This window comes from Labeo rohita, chromosome 18 (assembly GCF_022985175.1).
Source record: "Labeo rohita strain BAU-BD-2019 chromosome 18, IGBB_LRoh.1.0, whole genome shotgun sequence".
In the NCBI taxonomy this organism is placed as follows: Eukaryota; Metazoa; Chordata; class Actinopteri; order Cypriniformes; family Cyprinidae; genus Labeo; species Labeo rohita.
The window spans coordinates 33,270,760-33,291,511 of NC_066886.1; the positions used below are offsets into that span (position 1 = coordinate 33,270,760).

At 38.4% G+C, this 20,752-nt stretch overlaps 1 protein-coding gene across 3 annotated transcripts; it reads left to right on the top strand.

Moving 5' to 3' along the window:
• Positions 1-690: 690 nt before the first annotated feature.
• mapk6 (mitogen-activated protein kinase 6) lies at positions 691-20,438 on the top strand. 3 transcript variants are annotated; one of them, XM_051134661.1, is made up of 6 exons: positions 691-883; positions 9,009-10,170; positions 15,524-15,668; positions 16,358-16,522; positions 16,673-16,874; positions 17,811-20,438. In XM_051134661.1, exons 2-6 carry the CDS (start codon positions 9,616-9,618, stop codon positions 18,928-18,930), a joined length of 2,187 nt encoding a protein of 728 aa, XP_050990618.1. In that variant the 5' UTR covers positions 691-883; positions 9,009-9,615; the 3' UTR covers positions 18,931-20,438. The 3 variants fall into 3 exon arrangements, with proteins under 3 accessions (XP_050990618.1, XP_050990619.1, XP_050990617.1); XM_051134662.1 differs by lacking the exon at positions 691-883 and adding an exon at positions 5,394-5,682; XM_051134660.1 differs by lacking the exon at positions 691-883 and adding an exon at positions 7,429-7,580.
• Positions 20,439-20,752: the final 314 nt, after the last annotated feature.

The following is a 20,752-nucleotide window of genomic DNA, read 5'->3' on the forward strand; positions in this document are numbered from 1 at the left end:
TCCTTCAAGTCACTACACTATATAATTTATCATAAACTCAAACTAAATTCACAATCCAGCTTTAACAACTAATATTAGCTTGGGACACCGTGGGAATTGATTGAATCATAAAAATCTGTGTTTTTATGACAGGTGGTTGGAATGAAGTGGATAAAAAAATAAGAAGACTTAAGCCAAAATCCTCATTGGAATAGCAAATTGATTACAATACAAGTGCACTTTGTCAGACTAATTGTTATGTGCATCAGTCATGTCATGCAAAATGAAACTATTGAAAGGTGTGTCTGTTAAATTAGTAGTTAGCCTGAACCCTTATGCTTAAGAACAGCACAGTCAGCTGAAATAATGTCTTATTGTGAACAGTCACGTTGTACTACAGAAGATATGTAATTTCCCCTTATATTTCATTCTTCTCTAGCTCAAACAGCAGTTAGCCTGCTGCTGTCTATAAAAAGGAAATTATAATCATCTTAGTTTGTTTATGTGCACAGAACACCCAAGTAGTTTAAATGACAGAAAGAAAAATTGGTAGAAAGTGAGAGAAATAGGGAGAGACTGAAGGAGTTGAGCATGAGAGAGAGAGAGTGACCTGTAATAGGACTAGAGTTGGCGCTGACTAACAGAACCATACAGAGAAGAAACTCCACCCCTTCTCTCCCAGCCTATAACAGCCCACTATGGAGCCCGAATCCAGAAACAGATGAGTGTTCTTCCACACCACTACCGCTCTGGACACCCCGTGGCCGTCTCTGTCGACCCGCTTTTAACCTCTCCGTATTGGATACTGTCTTTTCGGATACTTTTTCACACTTCATCGACACTTTTCCATGGATTACTGACTTGAAAATGCATTCCCAGCTATTGTTGGATGAATTCAGCCATGGTAAGTTACCTGTTTCTTACCTGACCTCACTTGTTTGAGCTTTGCTGCTTTATTTGTAACACGTACTAATAAGGTGACTCTTATAAGACCGCTGACTAAGTTTAAGAGACCTTTCTCCTAGTGTCCTCTCCTTTCTCTCTTTGAGAACATGTAATACAGACTCTGAGCGTTTCAGGGGGATTTATGATGACAGGCTGGGAAGGGTCCCAGAAACGGTGCACACAGGATTTAGGAGTGACAGGAAGGTCCTGGCATGGCTCACTCGTGCATAGCAAAACTTCAAAACTCTCATAAGCAGACGTGCATCAGGGACCCCTGAACCTGCACAGCTTCACCCGAAAACCATAAAGTGAAAAGTTGTGGTCCTGAGTACATGCTAATGTCATTATAGGACTCAAACATCAACTGCTTAGTATGAAGAACACTGATTCCCCCCCAAAAAAACTCTAGACAGCATGTGCTCACAAACAGTCGACAGAGTGTGGCACACAGGCGTCCAGCAAGGAGAGTCGTGAGAGGGTGTAGGAGGCTCATTGGACCGTAATAACCGGCTCACTGGATTATGTAAACTATAGATCATGGAACATTCCTCCACAGCTTTATTGTTTTGATCAGTAGTTTCTTAGTGACATCTGTGACAACTAAGATAAATCACTTGCCATGCATGTAATGAAGTCTGATGGTTGTAGTGGTAGCCTGCTGGTTAATGATGGGGCGGCTTGCACTGTGGTTGCAGGTTGACCAGCCGTGACCCAGGAACTACAGAGTGACTGGCCATTGTGCCCTTGATCAGCAACACATGATTTCCCCTAAGGGAACTCCTGTACTGGAAGGTGTTTTGCATAAAAAAGCATGTTAAATGATGTGTAAATGTTCAAAACACCAGACATTTAGTTAGGTGTTGTGTTCAGATCTAGGCTGCGACATCTATATCATTGCGAAATGTAAACTGCACTATCACACAGCTCTATATATAAAGTTAGATATATAACCTAACCTGCATACTGTACATACAATACACTGATGTAAGCCATATTGTGACCCTAGACCAAAAAAGACAGTCTTAAGCAGCACAGGTATATTTGTAGCAATAGCCAACAAACATTGTATGGGTCAAAATGATCATTTTTTCTTTTATGCCAAAAATCATTAGGATATTAAGTAAAGATCATGTTCCATGAAGATATTTTGTAAATTTCCTACTGTAAATATATCACAACTTAATTTTTTGATTAGTAATTTGCATTGCTAAGAACTTAATTCGGACAACTTTAAAGGCGATTTTCTTAAAATTTAGATTTTTTTTGCACCCTCAGATTCCGGATTTTCAAATAGTTGTATCTCGTCCAAATCCTAACAAACCACACATCAAAGAAAAATGTATTTATTAAATTTGAGATGATGTATAAATCTCAGTTTCAAAAAATTGACCCTTATGACTGGTTTTGTGGTCCAGGGTCACATATACACTATACAGCAAATCTCATCCTTAACTGAGTACATAAGGATGACCAACGTTGACTGCATACATGCAATATTCTCTCATAGGGTAATATCTTAGCATATTTTATAACCGGTTGATTGCTTGTATCGTTGCAGAGCGTAAAGTATATTATCGCAAAGATCTAATCTACAAATCTAACTAAGGTGTGAAGGTATTAAGATGTTTTAAACATTAACATTATGATTTTCTCTAAAGCTGCTTGGAAGCATTGCGTATTATGAAAAGCACTATATAAATTGACTTGACTAAACTTGAGATAACTGTATAATTCATAAAATGTATAATTGTAATAAATACGGTCTTTCAGGATTTTAATGTGGAGGATCAGACAAAAATCATAAAAAGTTAAACACTTATTTTTTTTTTTTAGATTAAGATTTTTAAGATTGATGTCCCTGGCACAAATGGAGTTTAATACTGTTAATGTTTTTTTTTATATATATATACTCATCAAAATATGACCAAAACTAATACCTATGATTACTTATCAAATGAAATAATTAAAGCTTAATATGTGACCCTGGACCACAAAACCAATCATAAGGGTCAATTTTCTGAAAAGTTAATCTGAAAGTTAAATAAATAAGCTTTCCATTGATGTGTGGTTTGTGGTCAAGATTCAACTATTTGAAAATCTGAAATCTGATGGTGCAAAAAAACCTAAATATTGAGAAAATCGCCTTTAAAGTTGTCCAAATAAAGTTCTTAGCAATGCATATTACTAACCAAAAATTGAGTTTTGATATATTTATGGTAGTAAATTTACACAATATCTTCATGGAACAGGATCTTTATCCTAATAATTTTTGGCATAAAAGAAAAATCTATAACTTTGACCCGCACAATGTATTGTTGGCTATTGCTACAAATATATCCGTGCTACTTATGACTGGTTTTGTGGTCCAGGGTCACATATAAGGATAAGTTCACATTTTGCATGGTAGTATCCACAGATGACAAGGGAAAACCTCACGTATGAATTCTACCAAATGTCGTCATTTTATAAATGTTAGCTTGTGGAAGTGGGTTATGAGCGTTTGTTTGTTTAAGATGTTGTGGTGACAGAGAGGGTCATAAACTTTGATGTTTGACGTGTGTGAGGGAATGACACACCTCGGCTGTTACACAACACCTTCTGTTCTCCTTCCACATGCTGCAGGTAGACACAAAGTCCACATTATCACACCACTAGGCGTTGTTTATTTTTATCTTTATTCAAATTAATTCTTCTACAATCACACAGATTTGCATATGTCACGCATGTGTTGTGTGGGTTGATTTGGACTTCTAGAGTGGCTGACCTGTAAGAAGTTTGGTGTGAAACCGGGCTATGTGAAACTCTTCCATCATTAAGTTTTAATAAGGGGGAACACTATACGTCTACTGGTTACACAACATTGCTACCGAGATGGGTAACCTCTTAATATTTCCACGTTTGAATAGTTTGTAGACATTTGGCACACTCGTACAGGCACATAATATAATTATAATGTGGAAACATCATATCATAAAATCAGACAGCAATGGGAGTACAACGTGTGGCAGACACGCCATCGTTTAAATTTCCACATCAACCAAACATAAATGCCAATTTTTTAATTAATATATCTTGGACCATATGACACTATGGAATATTTTACCCTGCAGAAAATTGCCATCTTGCAAAATGTCCATATTTATCTTTTCCATACTGTGACCATATAGAGCACTCAAGCAATGTTTATATATATTATGTTAAGTGTCCGTCTTAGAGATCATCACCATGTTTAGAATGAAACCATCATATTTAAAAACATGCTATTAATCATATCATATAATAAAATATCATTTGTTGTTACTAGTGTAAATCAATATTTAGTTAAGGGATCTCCTTCAGTGCTTTCACAATCTTTACATGTTTTAAAATGATTTTGTTTCTGTATTTTAAAATATATGTTTTATATTAACATATTTTAATGGCAGTATATTTATTGAACAAAAAATAATTATTTTATTTATCAAAATAAGCAGAAAATAGTGCAAACTTTGCTAAAGTGATTGTTTTAACTTATTATTAAGAAGTATTAACTTAGACATTATTTAAAAATATATATTATTTTAGCTAAAGTATTTATATCAGTACTGTGTGACTTTGTGTGGGGTAAAAGGGCCCCCTTACCAACTTGTATGATTTATTTTCACACAAAAACTGTTGATCCATAAATGTTGAAACGGATATATATTTTTTTGCAATCATAAACTTGTGAAAAGCACATTTTTTTTTTTTTTCCATATGTGTGTGTGTGTGTGTGTGTGTGTGTGTGTTTTATTATTTATTTTTATTCATTTAGTTATTTTAGTAGTTCAAATTAAACTGAACAAAAATATGTTTTAATATTTTAAAATATTATTATTATTAAAATGTTTTGTTTTGTTTTATTTTATTTATTTTTTTTATCTATAACAAATATACTTTAAAAATTATATTTATCTCGGCACCGATTTAGGCGCCTTGTGGGCAGCACGCCGACATACAGCGTAGTTGCGCTCCGGGCGTCCCGTGTTCGAATCCCGATTCGAGGACCTTCCCCGATCCCACCCACCCCTCTCTCTCCCACTTCACTTCCTGTCAATTCTGATCTGTCCTGTCGCAATAAAGGCAAAAAAAAAAAAACAAACTTTAGTTAACTATAAATGACGGGTGGCAAATTTTTGAGAATAATGTCCTTAAGAGCTGAGGACTTGAAATACTGCACAAGATTATTACCAAATAAATAGCGACCATAAAAAAATACTAAATAATAAAAAAATATATGATTAAATTAAATGATAGTGACCGTAATCTAAAATTAGGCTATGCATTTCTGTTGGGATTTAGGAATATATGAAATGATGAGTAGGGCTCACACATGGCAGTGCTGTGGTGTTCCTCTCAAGCGCAGTCGTAGTGCGGCACAGACGCGAGCACATGGGGATTCACATGCGCGCGTCTGCTGCTGATGCTGCGCCGCATCCATCCATTCATTCAGCACTGGCGCAGGACACGCAGTCCTGGTTATTCTGTTCCGCCTCCTGCAGCTCAGTTTAGCTACATTTAAAGTGTTTCAACCGTGTTCGTTTGCGTATCAGCCTGGAGGCTTGTGAGCATCATGGATTTTGGACAGCTCGTCTGCGGCGATGTTGCAGCATCATTATGCGTCCTGCGGTCAGACCTCTGCTCATAGCCATATGAAGACTCTCGGATTATAAGCGTAACGTGCTTTCTGGAAAAAAAACGAGACGGAACAGGGAGGGAGACACTATCGACCCAAATGCAGTGAGTAGAGCTGGATCAGAACATGCTGATTGTACATCGGATAAGAGCATATGAAGGATGTTGTTGTTGTTGTTGTTGTTGTTGTTGTTGTTGTTAGGCTACTATTAAAATGGTCAGTGGGAGTTTAGATGATGATGTTGTCGAAATTGTGAAAAGATAAGTGAGGATGGATAAACTGCACATGCGTACAGAACATAGGACAAATAAATAAATTAACAAGGTAAACCCTGTTCTAAAAAAGTTCTACGTATATCGCAAACTAATTACATCACCACAGACCCTGAACTGTTAGGGCAGTAGCTTTAATGGCAGTAAATCTTGAATGATGGGAACACTGAGATCTGAAGCAGCCTGCCCCTACCGGCAGATCCGGTGTCAGCAGCAACGACGTATTACAGGATGTTAAAAAAAACTAAACCGACCTGGACAGAACAGAACGATCCTGCTTAATCGTCAATGACACGTGAAAGTCAGCTTCTGGAATTTAACAGCTCTGAAAAAACAACTAAAACAAATGAATTTCATAATATGACACTCTGCCACTTGTCACTTGTGACAGGCTAACTGTAGCTACAGCAGTGTTGGGGAACGTTACTTTTAAAAGTGATGCGTTACAATTTCTCATTACTCCCTAAAAAAGAACAAACTACGTTACTTTTTATGGAAAGTAATGCGTTACGTAACTTTTGTGTTACGCCTATTTTTAAAGTCTGGGGACAGCTTGCTTGTTGCGTTTAATATAAAAAAATATATAATTTAGCAAACATAAAAGTGAGATGAATTTACCTCAGGCTGAAAAAAAGTAAATTCAGTTTGGAGAACAACAATCTTCAGCGATGATAATTAAATGTGCTTCACAAATAATTTATGTTTATTTGTGTGGTTGAAATGGATCCTGGAAGGTCAGCAGCAAAGAAAACAGGATTAAATACATAAAGGATATTTGTATTATTTAACATATTTAATTATTGCAGGTTGAGTCATATTCTATTCAGGAGTTTCAGTTTCACTGTTTTTATTCATTTTGAGAAATACCGAATGTGTTTGGTTGTTTTAGTGAGTGTGATGAATTAGTGAAACCTGTCTGATCACATTATTTTTGTAATTCCATTTAATGCATGAGTGGACAGAAATAACCCCAAATGTAATAATAATAATAATAATAATAATAATAATAATAATAATAATAAGGCATATTATTATTATTATTATTATTAATAAGTTATCTTAAGGTTTAACTTTAAGTGTGTAAGCTTATACAATATAACAATGATTTTGTTTAGCTGACTTGTTTTCCAATATTTTTAAAAGGATTGTGCAAATATATTATGCTCAAAAATTAAAAAACATTGAAACTATAGTAGTTCATCAAAGTTGTCCTAAAACCAAAACAGCCCCCGTTCTTGTCTTGGGACAACTTTTTTTGATCCACTTCAAATGTTGACTACTATAGTATATAAGGAATATATAAGGAATATTGGGAAGTGTTTAAATTGTTGTATTTTTATGTGCTGTTGGTAAATGTAATTGTTTAATTACCTTATGATTTATTGATTTCAGCATTTCATGCGCATTGTACTAATTTCGTTAGTACTCTGGCCCTCAGTGAATTTCTATTTAATGTGTTTGAATTAAGTTTGAATACGGCGCGGTTTCCATAGCAATAAAAGAAGCGGGAGGAGTGCAAAGAACTTTCAATGCCCATGCGTAGTAACGCTTCATAGGGTTTCAGAAGGATAGAAATAGAAACGCGCAACGCGCATGCGCAGCAGCGCTTATTCACGGCGCTTCAACACAAGAGCTTCACACGGCAGTTAGCGAGGGGAGCGCTCGGGCAGCGCACACAGACCTGACCAAAAACGGTTAGGAATAAAATATACATGACACCCATGAGAAGAGTAAGTACATGTTTTATGTCTTTGCTTCATATATGAGCGTATCCGGGATGTAAATATGGCTATTTGAGTCGGTTAAAGGGTTTATTTGAACGACTGAGGGCGGCGCGATGATCAGCCGCGGCACAATAACCTTCTTTGTTCAGGTAATGCGTTGAAGCGCCTTAAAACATCAAGATTTAACCCTTAAATCTTCAGAAGACACTGTTTTCTCGTATGTAAGACGTTAGTATGACATATTAACAGTTGTATTTCACAACTAGTCCGTTTATTAATCTACTTAAAATATGGTTTTAGGGTGAATTGGTGTTTATGTGAATCCTGCCGCTGTTTATTGTTCGGCTCATTTTAACGTCAGTTTTATAGTGTTTTTATGTTTTTGGCTTCTACAGTTTTTACTGTATTCCTTTTTCATGGTTTTTGAATTGAAATAGTGTTTAGACTCCGAGCCGGTTTGGTTTTAGCATTAGCATGTAGCCTGACAGCAAAATGGAGGACTGAAAATAACCAATAAAACCATAAAAACACATTCCGATTAACTATAAACTTTACAAGACTGCTGTAAAAACAATCAACGTATGTACAACACAATAGTTTATTACTTTGCCTCGTTATTGTGTTTTGTTTTTCAGTTTCTCACATTGTTCACTTTAATAATGAATTATTATTTAATTGCTGTGGTTATTTAAACAAAATCTTAATAGATTTACTTGTTGGGTGTTGAATGTAACATTAAACGTCGTCATTGTTATGTTTAATGGAGTTTGTGGTAGATTCAAAACATCAAGTTGGTTTGTGTTTATTAGTTCACACACTTTTACTTAATCATTGTTTAAATATGACTTATAGGTGTTGGTTTAATGTCACTTTAGGGCTGATTCAGTGTTTGCTGGCTCCCTCCTTCAGTTAACAAAATGGTTGGCAGCCGGTCGGCCATCATTTCCCTCACACACCACTGCAACGTGGCTGAATCAGCCTGAACCTTTGTGCCTATAGACACAGGCTGGGGCCCCTGTTAATCCATTACATGTGGGTTACGATCATTGTGGTGTCTTTTACAGTCTGAGGAGCAGAAACGGGAACCCATGACATCAGATAGCGTAGACGCGTCATAGATGGGGTGCATGAACGATCACACAAACAGGAAGCTTTGCCTAAGAGGGCTGTCCTAACTGTGCGAGCGATTTCATTCTGAAAGTTCAGATCTGAATAAGGGGTGCTCGGTATACTTTTGTGTACTTGTGGTCCTGCCTTTTTAAATGAGCATGTTCGAGCGATTATCGCGTTAGGTTTTCTTTAGTGATCTGAACGCCACTCAAATTCATTAAATTTTCAACGTCTTCTCCATAGAAAAGAGGAAAAAGTGCTCATAGTTGAAAACTTTTGACATGCGGTACATTGCTAATCGGTTGTTTTTCTGCTCTTTTGCAGGGTATCCCAGTGTAAAATGGAGGATAGTTTTGATTGCGACTGCGGTGAGCTGGAGCCGCCTGATCATTGAGAAGGAATTGTCTCGCTGAGATCATCAACCCTTTTGGGTTTCAAACCGGAAACGGAAAAAAAAAAAGTAGATTTACCACCATTTACTTGGACCGTTAGTAATGCTGCTGCTCAGGGCCAGTCAAACACTGAAAATTTCTGCACTGTGATGATGGTTTTATAAGTAGTGACTTTAATTATTTCAGTTACGTTCAGAGATATTTGATTGGCCTCCAAATTCATTCCATTTCGCCCAATTAAACATTGAAGTAAAAAGAAAAATCTCCCAGAAGCTACGTAAAAAGCTGCTGAAAGCGTCGTGGATGATGACAACATATCTGGGCGACATATCCGAATCAGATCCAAGCCTCTCTCAGAATACGCTGTAACAGTCCTTCGGGGAAAACGTTCGAGTCTTGAGTGTTTGTCTCATTTTTTTTCTGTTGTTAACTTAGGTTTGCCTTTCTCAATCAGCTCTAGTTAGCTCAAAATCGCCTGCATATCAGTTAAATCAGAAATCCTTCCTGCTACAATATCTGCTGCTCTCCTAGTCCGTAAAATGGCAGAGAAGTTCGAAAGCCTTATGAACATTCACGGCTTTGATCTGGGCCCTCGCTACATGGACCTAAAGCCTCTGGGCTACGGGGGCAACGGACTGGTCTTTTCCGCCGTCGACACCGATTGTGACAAGAGGGTCGCCGTGAAAAAGATCGTCTTAACCGACCCTCAGAGCGTCAAACACGCGCTGCGCGAAATCAAGATCATCCGCAGGCTCGATCACGACAACATCGTGAAGGTGTTCGAAACGCTTGGGCCCAGTGGCCGGAGGCTCACGGAAGATGTGAGCTCTCTGACCGAGGTGAACTCCGTGTACATCGTACAGGAGTACATGGAAACCGACCTCTGTAAAGTACTGGAACAGGGCTTGTTGTCCGAGGATCACGCACGGCTGTTCATGTACCAACTGCTGCGAGGACTCAAATACATCCACTCGGCAAACGTGCTTCACCGAGACCTGAAGCCTGCCAACCTCTTCGTCAACACTGAGGACTTGGTACTGAAAATCGGGGACTTTGGACTCGCCCGCATCATGGACCCCCACTATTCCCATAAGGTATTTGTTTTGTTTTTTTTTCCTCTCATTTATCTCTTTCAGTATTTGAAGTCTGTTTCATCCAGATGGCGGCTTGTTTGGCTGAGCTATGAATGAGCTTTCATTCCATTCACTGATTCGACGTGTCGCAGTTTCTGTGACACTCTTTCCTGTACGTTAACATACAGTACGGTTTCTGCATATCTGGTTGTGTGTTTCTCATGTGTTTTGAAGGGAAGTCAACAGGGACACTCCAGAAACGTTATGAAAGAACGACACAGCTGTTCCTTTTTGAATCGGGAGTTGAATACCCTGTGTTTCTTCATATCCTGAATGGGAAATCTGAATACGTTTCAGTAAGACGGTGTCTCGGTTCCTTTGCTTGAACTGTTCAGTTGCGTGTGGTTTTTCAAGTGTGTTGTGGAAAGATTTCACTGGCTGATGACGGGGGATGTGGCTGAATCCAAGCGTACACGTGTCTCTCGTTTGTAATAGTTTCTTTTCTGTGGGCTCACATGATCTGTATGCCAGCCAGATCTCCTCTCACACACATGTACTCCGACGCCTCCTTCGGAGCCTTTTAGAGAGAGAGAGCTGTTCCTGCTTCAGGTCTATGAATAGCTGCTGTCGCTCCCCCGCACGTACACTTCTGGTCTGGGTTTGTTCTACAAGGAACAGGAAAATTGAGCGACGATATTGGGCTCTGGTCCTGTAATTATGGAGTCAGCTGCTTTACTGACTTGTGACAACTTGCTCAAGTTTGAGAATGGAAAGTTTGAGAAATCAGACTCACTGACCATGTTTACATGGGTATAAAAAGATGAAAATGTGGAAAGTTATTCAGAGTGATTCTGATATGGAAACGAGTTAGTGCAATCATGGTTAAATAGTATTTCAGCAATGTCTTGGAGTCAAAACATAATTATGTATAGGCTATATCATTAAAAGGCTTTTATTTGTACAGTTTAAATGGTTGGTTTGAGTGTTGCTTATTAAATGCATCGGATTCATTTATTATTAGGCTAAATTAATTTTCAGGGTTGTTGAATGAAACTTAAATTTTTGTTTCTGTAAAAAATCACAATCGTAGTATCCCATATAAATGCAATCCGCATATTCCGAACACGCGTTTAACACATGCATGTTCTTCTCCCACTGTTTTCTTGTGGAGGCTTGCCATTTAAGTTTGTTTTTTATTAAACTTGCACTGTAATTTAACCAGCTCATTAATCTTCATTCACAAAAGCACAGTGAATTTCAGGATGTGGGTCATGAAACTCTTAGGATTTTAGCCATCTGCTAATGATTTATGTTCCTTGTGTTGTAATCTTGTAACTAATCTGTCTGCTGTTTTAACTCTAGAAATGCAGATATCTTTGGTAGCTTAACTTGTCTGTCTGTTTCTCATAGTGCTCATAAATAATATTTAGACACGTGCAGATATAAGGGAACTGAGGATATTATGATCCTAGAGTTCTGATTAAACCCACATGGCTCATACCACCGTCAGAGTACCACCAAATTCAAATGACAAGTTTACGTAACTTAAGTTCATGTTTATGTAAACATGATAGCTAATTCACCATAAAAATTATGATTTTGCAAACTAACCTTTAAGTTAATTTGCTTCTGTCCTTTCCTCACTTTATTTTTCTTTTTCCCCTTCTCTCTCTTTGCTGCAGACTATTGTCAAACTGCTGTGTGCTCACTTTTGCTGACCTGTTTAAGCAGTTTTGTGCATTGATAGATGGAGGACGTGTGTGTGTGTGTGTGTGACGTCTCTGTGAAATGACCCTTTTCTGCAGTCAGCACTTCAGAGGTGGTTTATGCAGGTTTGTGGGAGGCAAACCTCTGCCATTTCACTGTCGTTTGCATTCATTATTTATTTTTTTATTTTTTTTGGTTGCCAATGTGTCTGCTTTTCTATTGCGTTCCCTAGAATATCTTGATTTTTATTAGATTTTTCTAAAGGAATAGTTGTTGCGAACTTGTATGATTTTCTTTCATTGAATGCAAAAGATGACACAGTAATCAAGTTTGAAGTTGCTTGTATCGTGACTAATTGTCATTGATGTCAAATGTGGGGGAAACTTTTCTGAGAATCGCATTCTCTTTATCCAACAAAACTATTGTATGGCTAGGATAGTCCTATAAAATCTGTGATCAAAATGTGTGAGTGGAAATCCAATAAAGCAAGTCTTTAAAATGGCCTGCATCCAGTAAAACGGGGCTTGTTTCCATGAAAATGGGGTCAGTTTTCAAGGGCTAAATATGATCTAGCTTCAAGCTATAATTTAGACAGGCTGTTTAAGCACTAAACATAAGCTAAGGCTCTCTGGCTGAAAAATCATTGTTTGGAACATGGCAGTACTAGTCAGGGCTAGAGAAAGTGTAATTAGGCAATGTTTGAACGAGGTTTCTCAGACCTGGAGAGGTAATTATTCACCCGTGACTGGAATATACAGATCGTGCCTTGTGTATGGAACAATGGTGCTTTATTGTATTATTTTAAAGGTCATTTTGTTTAGTCTTCTTCTTCCAACTTTTTATGAAGAAAGGCGAATATTTTCTCACTGTTTTGATAGACTTCAATATTAAGCTGGCAGCTGTAACGGAACTTCTTGAGTCACTAATTTGGAGCGCTTTACATGGACGGCAATTCTGTTTGTCATGCAAATAGTATTCATCACGTGAAGCGTACAGGAGACTCAACTGTTGGTTTTAATAGAGTGTGGCTTGAGTTTCTAAGCATTTGTAGTTATTTAACTTATTGTTTCATTGCATTTTGGTATTTAATGAAACCCATTATCTCATACACAATTGCATAAAGTATTCCGTATTGATTATTTAAGAACAGCGCTCATTTACATGTAGTACAAGTCTTGTAGCCAGCTCAATTCGAAGGGCAAAACAGAAGACGGAAAGTCATGTAAAGCTAGGTTCTGTTTGTTTTTGATGCAAAAAACCCCATGCTTGGTTAGTAGACCTAAGAGGAAAAAAATAACTTATCGTGAGAGGGATTGTGTGTGTTGAAGGGCAGCTGCTTGTTTTCAGAGGGTCTTTTTATCTTGAGCTGCTCTGCCCTAGAAATCCGACCCAGTCTGAGGAATGTCTGGAATTCACGTGCGGAGCGGATCAACCCCCTACTTCCCTTCCATCTTCCCTTCCCCCTTCTCTCTTCTCTCTTTCTCTCTTTGTCTTTGGCTGAGCTCCCCGGATTCCGGTCTTCCTTCTAAATCTTGCTTTTGATGTTGGCGTGTGTCATTGGGTTCAGGCTTGTTCTGCCTCATCTCTGCAGCCGTTTGAGGTTTTGGAGTTTTTGTCAAGTTACCAGAGGCTGTTTTTCCCCCTGTCGAGCTGCAAAGTGGCTCCTTTGTTAGTTGTGCGCATGTGCGTGTTAAATGCGCTGTGAGAAGAGACACTGTTTTTGGTACACAGGGGACTTTTAGAAGCATAAATTGGGCCTGCAGTGTTTCTCACTCTTCTCAGCTGCCTTTCTCACATTGACTCATTTCACAGAGAAGCTCTGAAACTTGACTCCTACACCAGACCATGACCCACTTTTATGGCCTCTGTTGACCTTAGAACTGATATTGAACAGTTGTTTGTATTTAAATACACACTTTGCTTTCTCATAGGAAATATCAAAGGAGGCGCTAATTCTTTTTGTGGAAAAAAAAAAAAAATTTTTTTTTTTTTTTTTTTTTTTCCCCTTCTCAAGGTGTGTGAAGTGTCATGTCCATATTTCAAATGGTGCAGGATGAGTTGAGTCCCCTAATTATAAGCTGTAGGCTTAGCAAACGGCAATAAATATGAGCTGTGTTGGAATCTGTCAGTTCTGTCTGACATTTGAACCTCCTGCTGGTTGGATTGGAAACCCCTCTCACAGTCTGCATGAGTCATCTGACACCTCACGCCACCAGCGAGGGTGGATTTATTTAACATTCAAATGAGTTGCCTAAAAAATGTGTCATGACTGGTTCAGTTTGACTCCTCCTCGAGAATCACTTACGCACCGTTTGTGTTTTACTAACCTTTAAAAACTGCTCTCGTCAGTATTTGAATGAACACGTGCTGTTCCTGATTGGTTTGTAGGAAATGGCAAAAACTGCAGACAGAACTCTTTTTCCTTATATTGATAAATGCTTATTAATATTAAAATGTATATTAATTTATACTTATGTGCCACGCTTTAATCACTTAAAGCCAATAAGGAACACCTTCAGGGAAGCACAGATCCACATTGTCTAAACAATGTAAAAACTAGGTTTGGCTTTACAGGTGTTTGGTTTTCTGTTCTGATTGGGCTAGGTCTGGTATCTATCTTTATTTTATTTTTTATTTATTTATTTATTTTTTTTTCTTTGAGTCCTTGAGTATAATGTGATCTGAATGTTGGTAATCTACTTCCAGGTAATCTGCTCGCATTGCATTATGTAACCCTGCGCAAGACCTTTTACGCAGAAACTATGACTATGACGATGGTTTTGTAATCTTTTAAGTTGTTGTTCTTCCAGGCATCTGTGCTGTTTTAAGAGGAAGTGAAAGGACACTGAGGTCAGGTCGTGATGGTGTGAAATGATTTCTTAGTCTGTGAGGCTCTGCTCGTATTTGTTGGTCCAGAGAAGGATTTTTAATAGCCAATTGTGAACATATGGTCTGCTGTAATCTGGCTTTACCAGCTTGACACATGCCCTAAAAATCAACACGACCATGGAGTCAAAAATAGTCCTCACACTGAACTGTGGGGAAAATTCCAACCTCACTAGACTTTGTTTGTTTTGGGCCCCTGGATGGGCACACTGAGTTTGTGTGAGGGTGTTTAGTATGAACGCTGACCCATATGTGCAGGTTGATGTCACTGACTTTTCTGTATGCTGTTGTGTCAGGCACGAGACGGATTATCATCCTTCTTTGTGCAGAGGAACTTCTTATCCATTTTGGTCTGTCTGTCTGTCCATATGTCATCCTTTAGTGATTGCCTGTCTGATTATCATTTAGACCATGCTTTTGTTGTACATCGCAGGGATACTATGGCAGTAACAAACCTCCATACTACAATTAAAGGTACCCTAAGCTAGATATGTTGGTGGTCTGTTTCTTTCATTATTTACCCACAAGACGACCACGGGTATGGTGTGTCCCTACCTCTAGTCATGCCGTATGGTGCATGAGCTCGTCAATGAACGAGATGCGACGTGGAACGTGAATTATTAACTGCTCAAGCAATAGGGGTGTTATGTCATTTAATGTGTGTGTGAATTACAATTTCTACAAGCCTTTGTAGAATGTTTTGTAACTGCAGTGTTGTTTCCAAGGATCTTTGTCTGAAACTCTGACATTGGTTATAAGAAATGTTCTCTCTCTCCCATAGGGACATCTGTCTGAGGGACTGGTCACTAAATGGTATCGTTCTCCTCGTCTGCTCCTTTCCCCAAATAACTACACCAAAGCCATTGACATGTGGGCCGCTGGGTGCATCTTTGCTGAAATGCTCACTGGAAAAACACTCTTTGCAGGTGTGTGTGTGTGTCTCTAAATGGGTCCTATAATCTTGTGTTATAGCAGTTTGTCTACGTTTTATTCTCCCACATTTTATCTTATCTTGCACACACAGTAATCAGGTAGCTGAAGGTCATTTCCTTTTCTCAGTGTATTATAATAAAGTAGGACAGGTTTTGTATTCCCTTTTGTAGCAGTAAAAGTGCAAAGCTCTTTTTGTGAACTCAGATGTTTAGAAACTAGGTCAGAAGTGTTGTTTTTGTTTTATACATTTTAGTGGATGCAAGTTTAGACACAGCTGGTTTAAAGGGTTGCCACTGCCATTAAAACATCTGAATTTTAATTGATTTCCGGGCCCAGAAACGTATTGAAATTTAATAAAATCATGAAAGGTCATTGTAATGTCTACACTGAGATTAAATGTTTTTAGTTGTGCTCTGTTCCAATATATTTCATTGCCTATAAACTTCTGTGTGAGTTTAGTCTCTTTTACAAGTGCTTATTCAGTAATCCTGACAAACTGGAAAAGTCATGGAAATTCATTACTTAAATGGTGTTGAAACCCTAAGATTGATATTAACCAAACTCAAACATGCACTCTAACTAGACCAGTTTCATTAAATACACAAATATCTCTTGTGCCAAATATTGGCAGTGCATTTACCTTGACACAGTTTTTCTGAATCCAACATTTGTGTGGGCGCAGGAGCTCATGAGCTGGAACAGATGCAGCTGATTCTGGAATCCATTCCAGTAGTCCATGAAGAAGACAGACTGGAGCTCCAAAGTGTAATCCCTGTCTTTATTAAGAACGACATGTCAGAACCACACACGCCGCTCGCCAAGTTACTGCCTGGTGTCAGCCCTGAAGGTTAGTTGCTTAAGTGTATTCACAGAACGCATGCAATTCATAGAAACTTCAGTTCAGAGACTCTTCCTTTCCTGGAAATATGCGTACCATAGTCTCTTAGAGCAATCCATCGGAATCCATCTCAATCTCATGTATTATTGTTCACTGTAGCCTTGGATTTCCTGGAGAAAATCCTGACGTTTAACCCCATGGACCGTCTTACAGCGGAAGAGGCTCTTGCTCACCCATACATGAGCGATTACTCATTCCCTTTGGACGAACCAGTGTCCCTGCACCCCTTCCACATTGAGGATGAGGTGGATGACATCTTGCTCATGGATGAGAGTCACAGTCACATCTACAACTGGGACCGGTGAGCTTACACCTAATGGAGAAATACCTGCATTGGTCATGACTTTCATAGGGCCCTATGAAATCCGTTGTATTTTTTTCAAAATTGTTTCTTGTTTCGTTTTTTTTCGTTTTTTCCCCAAATTCAGTTTTTTCAGTTTTAACTTTTTCTGGACTCATTTTAATGGTTAAATTATTTTTTTTTTATTTTATCATATTAATTAAAATCATGAAACATAAACATAAGTTTATTAAAAGCTTAACAAATTAAATGTTGGGGACCTATAAATTTTATTTATTTATTTTTATTTTATTTTTTTTTGCCCACCTTATATCTTATTAAAATGTTTATTTTTCTTAAATTCTGTTTTTTTTTTTTTTTTTTTTTTTAATATATATATAAAGGGTATTTACTATTACAATTTTAAAAAATTGAAAAAAAATAAATGATTGTTCCTTAAAAAAATAAGGTATAAATCATTTTAGTAGTAGTATTATGTACTTTCTGCTGAACAATAGTAATGTTAAGATGAACTTTTATTTTGACGGGTTGCCGTAAATAACTTTAAATTTGTGTGCATATGATATGACAATAGTTTTAATCAGTCGAAACGGTAAAATGCTCACAAAGTGACTCTGGATGTTGTTCATGTATTTATGTCCTCATTTAGTAAACAAAACAGCACATCTGTGCCATTCATTAACACGGACACGCAGAATTCATATTTAAATAGTCGTTTTATGGCTTAATTTTCCAAATATTAGTCCATATCGTGATTTGATTGAAGTGTCATGACCTACTTTTGATTCATTCATCCAAACTCTGTGACATTCCGCGTTAAACTGTAAATTCTGTTTTTATGGCTGGATTCCGCGATTCCGTCATAGGGGCCTAGTTTCAGAAAGAGCCCCTTTTGCCAATGCCATAATCATTTTCCTTTTTTCCTTCATCCTGTAGGTACCATGAAAGTCAGTTTTCTGATCAAGACTGGCATCTGCACAGCACCCACGAACTGGAAGACGTGCAGCGTGATCCTCGAGCCATGTCGGACGTCACAGATGAGGAGGAGGTCCAGATCGATCCAAGGAAATACATGGATGGGGACTGTGAGAAGTTCCTAGAGGATCCGTCATTCGACCTCCCGCCAGAGCGCTCGTGGCAGCAGGAAGACCACCACGAGAACAAGTACTGCGACCAGGAGTGCAGCTACACTTGCAACTACAAAGCTGTGTCCCCATCCTACCTGGACAATTTGATCTGGAGGGACAGTGAGGTGAACCACTACTATGAGCCCAAACTCATCATTGACCTGTCCAACTGGAAGGAGCAGCAGAGCAAAGAGAAGATCGACAAGAAAGGCAAGACCAAGTGCGAGAAGAACGGACTGGTCAAGGCGCAGATCGCCCTGCAGGAGGCGTCTCAGAACCACTGCGTGGCTGAGAAGGATCGCGAGCAGGAGAAACACCAGAACCACAACCAGGGCTTCGACTTCGACTCGTTTATCGCCAGCACCATCAAAATGAGCCTTCAGCCAGAATCGGGCGACGTCGACCTCCTGAACGAGCTAAACACCTCCGTTTCCCAGCTGGACGCCCGCGCCCCTTGCGGCTCCATGTCCAAGTCCATCAGTCAAGAGAAGGAAGAGAAGTGTCTGGTCAACCTGGCGCAGCTCGGCGTCCGAGCGCCCTGTCCTTGGGAGAGTTTCACGGACAGCGACGCTACCGAGAGCAGCCTGATCGACGAGGCTTGCTGGGACGTCCGCAAAGACGAGCAGCTCCAGAAGGAAAACAGCAGCTGCCAGAGCAGCTACTTGGACCGCCTCTTCAACAAGCGCGAGGAGGCGGAGTCCGAGATCCCCGAACCCGTCGACGAGTCGGCGCCGGAGGATGACTTCATATCCTGCGGCGGCGAGATCGTCTTTAACATGCAGCTGGAGTCTCTGGCCATTCCGAGATTCGAGGGAGCGGCTGACATTCCCCTGAAGTCCATCCAGGCCACGTTAACGCCCTCTGCTGTGAAACGCTCCCCGCAAATCGCCCATAAAACCTACAGCAGCATTTTAAAGCATTTGAATTAAAGCATCCACCCCGTTCAAGCAGAGTCCAGCTTATTTTTTATAGAGTTCTGTATTTCTGTACTTGAATCATTTTTTATCTTTTTACATATGGTTACTTTTAAGGAAGCTTGTTTCTTTTCTTTCCTTTGTTCTTTTTTTTTATTTTTTTTTTTTTTTTTTTTTTAAATCTGTGGATTAGATGTAAGTTAATTCAGTTCGTAAATTCATCCAAAGTGCTGGACTGTGTTCCTACACATGAAATACATTTTTGCCCTCTGATTTTCAGTTTCAACTCTGATATTATAAATATATACATATATGAAAAGAAACTAACGCCATGACATTTGCACACAGTGTACTGTAGATTCAGAATATACATATTGGGGAAAGACAGAGGAACGACTGTTAAGTAGCGAAATAGACGGTTTACTCAAGCAAAGGAATCGAGAAAAAGAGGGTGGGGAAAATGCACTAACCGTGTGGGAGACGCCTCCACTGACATCATAATGTGACCTTCTGACTGACAGCCAACTGATAGGACTGACACAAGCAGTGCGTCTTGGCCTTTCTCTTCCTGTTGTTTTTAATTAAGGCTAATGTATTTATTTGACTTCCTCCACCTCATTTCCATTTAAAAGCAAGGCCTTTTGTGATTTTGTCCATACTGTAAACTTCCTCAAACGTGATGCCAGCACAGCAAGCGTTAACCGTAGGTTTGCGACGCGTCGACTGTAGGTTCGTAAAGGCGTTATCTACCTCAAGGTAACAGCAGAAGGTTCTGTCTCCCAACTGTAGTGCTTTAAAGAAACACTTGCCCTCGCAACGATGTAGTGCACAGTGATTTCTATTTTTCATTTTGCATTTGCCATAGTGAAGTGTTCAGATCATTATTTATTTTTAGCAGATGTGAGATATTTATTTTAAGAACATTGTAATTTTTCAATGTGAGGCATTGGACTTCCATTCTGGTCTGTTTTGACGCTCTGTGTTTGTTTAGCCGTGAATGATCACTCATCTGTTTGAGTTGTACAGAAATTCATGACGTTCTCCCAAGTTTATCCATTTGTTTTGTTTTCATAAGGATTCACCATAAGGATTTTTTTTTTTTTTAAACTTGTAGGTGCTTTGTACGAGTGGAATAATACTGCTTTATGGCATTTTATGCGCCTAAAAGTCTTAATTTTTTTTCCTTTTTTTTTTTTATATATATATATATATATATATATATATATATATATACATACATATTGTTAGGAATTGTGCATGGAAGAAAACCAATGGAAGGTACATTTAAAATGAAGTTAATGGTAAAAGTAAAATGTAAGTCATTAATTTTATTTTAATTGTATGTTTTTATTAAAAAGATATTTTTTCCAAGCGAGCATGATTGAATTAGGCTCAGATATAGCATGTAGAACACTTAAAAGAATTTTTTTTTTTTTTTTTATTTTTGCCTTTAAATGCTGGTTTCATTCTGTTATTATTGGTTCCACTGTAAAATAACATCAATAAAATGGCCAGCAAATGTATCAGTCATCTTGTCTGTTTTTTTGAGTTGGAAAATACACAAATTGTAAACATCTTGAAGTTCAGAAAAGGGGTTTCCCTTTGGTAGTTCATTGTTATTTGCTGCAGGTTTGTGGAATGTTTCATCAGCTTATTCTAATGATGCCATCACATCTTGAAGATGTATTCCTTTCTAGTATCTCAAAAAGTTTTCTCTTATACATTAGGACATGAAGCAAAATGGAAACAATTCTAGGTAATAAATATTAAGACTTAACCTACTATGAATGATGCTGTGAAGCTGAACTCTGTTATTCATTTTATTATGCCCAGTGCA

Excerpts from the sequence above, each read along its gene's own strand:
- mapk6 (XM_051134661.1), top strand. The coding sequence starts at position 9,616 with ATGGCAGAGAAGTTCGAAAGCCTTATGAACATTCACGGCTTTGATCTG. Across the intron at positions 15,669-16,357 it reads TGGAAAAACACTCTTTGCAG|GAGCTCATGAGCTGGAACAG; the intron begins GTGTGTGTGTGT and ends GTGTGGGCGCAG. Across the intron at positions 16,875-17,810 it reads CACATCTACAACTGGGACCG|GTACCATGAAAGTCAGTTTT; the intron begins GTGAGCTTACAC and ends TTCATCCTGTAG.